This window comes from Neomonachus schauinslandi, unplaced genomic scaffold, assembly GCF_002201575.2.
Source record: "Neomonachus schauinslandi unplaced genomic scaffold, ASM220157v2 HiC_scaffold_4338, whole genome shotgun sequence".
Classification (NCBI taxonomy): Eukaryota; Metazoa; Chordata; class Mammalia; order Carnivora; family Phocidae; genus Neomonachus; species Neomonachus schauinslandi.
In genome coordinates this window covers 1-2,619 of record NW_025413026.1, presented here as the reverse complement: position 1 = coordinate 2,619, position 2,619 = coordinate 1, and the positions used below count along the sequence as shown (strand labels likewise).

Genomic DNA, 2,619 nt, shown 5'->3' with positions numbered 1-2,619 from the left:
GCCGGGGCAGCCCGACCCGCGGGCCGCGAGGCCGCCGCCGCCTCCCCGCGCCTCCTCCGCGCCGCGCGCGGTCCCCGCGTCGGGCGCCTCGTCGTCGTAGTCGTCGTCGGGCGCCTCGTCCGCGCTGTCCGCGCTCGGGCTGCGGCCGCCGCCGCCGCCGCTGTAGCCGCTGGCCTCGGCCTCGTCCGCCTTGTAGGGGTCGCCGGCGTCTGCGGGCGGGCGGGGCGAGGAGGACAGGACAGTTAGGACGCGGCGCCCTCCCCTCCGCGCGCCCCTGCCCTCGGGCCCTGCGGCCCCGGGAAGCGCTCCCTCCCCCCGTGCCGTCGCTTCTCTGCGGTATTGCCCTCCTCTTCTTCTCCTTAGCGCTTTCGTTCTCCTTCCGTCTTCGCTCCGCGCCCGCCCGCGTCCGCTCTCCATCCCTGCCTCGGTGCCTCTGCCCGAGCCGGGCCGGCCGGTGCCGCGCGCGGGGTTTGCGGCGGAGTGAAAGCTCCGATCGATCCGCGGGGCAGATACAAACTTAATTAAACTCATTTTGTGTAATGTACAAACTAGTTAACGGCCATTTAATTTATTTCGGCGTATATTACCCTCCAATTACGGAAAGGCGTGGGCCAGCCAATTACTGGGCATTTCAGAGCCGAAGGGCCAGAGGCCAGGGATGGGGCTGGAGCCGGCTGCCGGGAGGGAACTTCTGGAGACCAAACCCGGCCGCCCATTTCCACCTCAAGCCTCCGGGCCCTGGAACTTGGCAGCCCTCCGCCCCTCAGCTGAAAGCCCGGCCGGTCGGGGTCCTGACCAGGAGGTCCCGGCCTGGGCGGTGGGGGTCCTGAGCAGTGCCAACTCCGGGGGTGGGGGTGGTGTCCCCGCTAGGTCCAGTCTGAGCAGAAGCTCCAATCCTCCAAGCAGAGGCCCCTGAGGTGGCTGCATTTCGAGTGTGGAAAATTTGGAAGACAAGAGTCTGTCCTGGGCAGGGCCTGGGAGGGCATCTATGCAGACTGCACCCCACAGGTGGTGGTGTAGCCATGAGAAAAAGCCAGGGCAGGTGCTGTACACAGTGCTACCCAGTCAGGCACCAAGCCCCCGCTGCTGAGTCAGGTTGGCATCAAGAACCCGGTGAATAAATGTCAAACTGGGTGCTAGCAGACTTCCCCAGGGCAACTGCAGAGGTTGCATGGAAGTCAGCAGGGCAGGTGTGGGGGGGCAGGGCAGGGCGGGGCGGGGCGGGGCGGGGCGGGCCCACCCACACCCCTTAGCGGGAGCAGGCTGTCCCGTAGAGGACCCTGAGAGCCCCTGGCCATCTAGTTTTACCTTGTCAGGGTAGTCTGAGGAGGAAGAGGGCCTGACTAGGCTCCCCCCCCCCCCAAACCAAGAGACAGGGCCTTCCCCTGGGATGGGCTCCCCATGCGGGTGGAGGCTCTGGGTGGAGACTTCCAGAACTCCGGCTAGGCCGAGAGCCCAAAGGGTTCCCCTCTAGCCAACCTGGGTTTGCTCTTCATCTAGACCACACCTGGATCAGGCGAGTCCATGTACCCCGAGGCCCCTATGCCCCAAGACTGCGGCCCCAGCCCTGTCCACCCTGAGCTCCCGTCCTTGCTCTGCCAAGGGGCTGGGAAGTTGGAGGGAGGAAGGGCCGGAGGAGGGGGCACCAAAAGCAATCTGGAGCCGGTCGAATGCAATTCTCGATCAATAGCGGCCCCTAATAAGTGTAATAGGTTTTAATCGAGTAATTATCCGAATTTTGACCCTATAATTTAGATGTTCGGGGGGAGTTTGCAAGGTGCTTGAAAGAGATATGCATGCTGCCGTAATGGGATATCGACCGGGCCGGGGGCGCGGGCCGCCCCATTACCGGCCGCTTTCCGCCGCTAAGCACATTTCCCCTTAACTGTAATCGAAGGGATTTAATTGTTTTTCCAGAGATAACCAGCGTTTTGTAAAAATTAGGCTTATTTGTCCAAAAAAAAAAAAAAAAAGAGGAGGAGAAGGAGAAAAGGGGGAGGGAGGCCTCGGGCGGCGGTGGGGGCGGGGAGGTCACGGGCCCGCCGCCTCGCAGGTCCCCTCCTCCTCCGCACCAACTACCTTCCAAGGCCGGCCCTGCAGCCCCGCAGCCCTGGGACAGGCCCGGCGGAGCCATCCCGGGAGGCGCCGGGCGGCAGCGGCCCCGGAGTCCGGGTCGGACGGAGCCCCGCGCGCTGCGAACTTTGCACTGAGCCCCGGCACTCGGCTGGCCTGGCTCGCCGAGGGGCCCGGGAGCGTAAACGCATAGATGCGGCCCGTCCCCCGGCTCCCGCGACCGGAGCGGGCCGCGTCCTACTCACGCGGCGGCTCAGCTCCGGTGGCGGCTCCAGCTCCTCCGGCGGCGGCGAGGGCGCGGCGCTCCAGCTCCTCTGCGCGCGGCGGGCGTCCCGGGGCGGCGGGGGCCGGGGCGCACGGGGCGCACGCGGCGGGCGGCACGGGGCCCAGAAGCACACAGCGGCGTCTTCTGCTGTTGAACTTGTTGGGGTCCAGAATGTCCAGCACCGGGAAGGAGGTGGGGCGCGGCGGCGGGCCAGGCCGGGCCGCCCCGGCCCCTTCGGGCGCCGCGGGCACCGTGTCGCTGGCGGCGAGCGGCGGGGGTCC

The 2,619-nt window shown here is 66.8% G+C and overlaps 1 protein-coding gene across 1 annotated transcript; it reads right to left on the bottom strand.

Annotated features, from left to right (window-relative positions):
* Positions 1-11: 11 nt before the first annotated feature.
* On the bottom strand, positions 12-2,616 carry NKX1-1 (NK1 homeobox 1; the record flags this gene model as incomplete). The annotated part of the gene is made up of 2 exons (XM_044912511.1): positions 12-209; positions 2,319-2,616. Coding segments are annotated over 2 exons (496 nt in total), but the record flags the coding sequence as incomplete, so codon positions are not given.
* Positions 2,617-2,619: the final 3 nt, after the last annotated feature.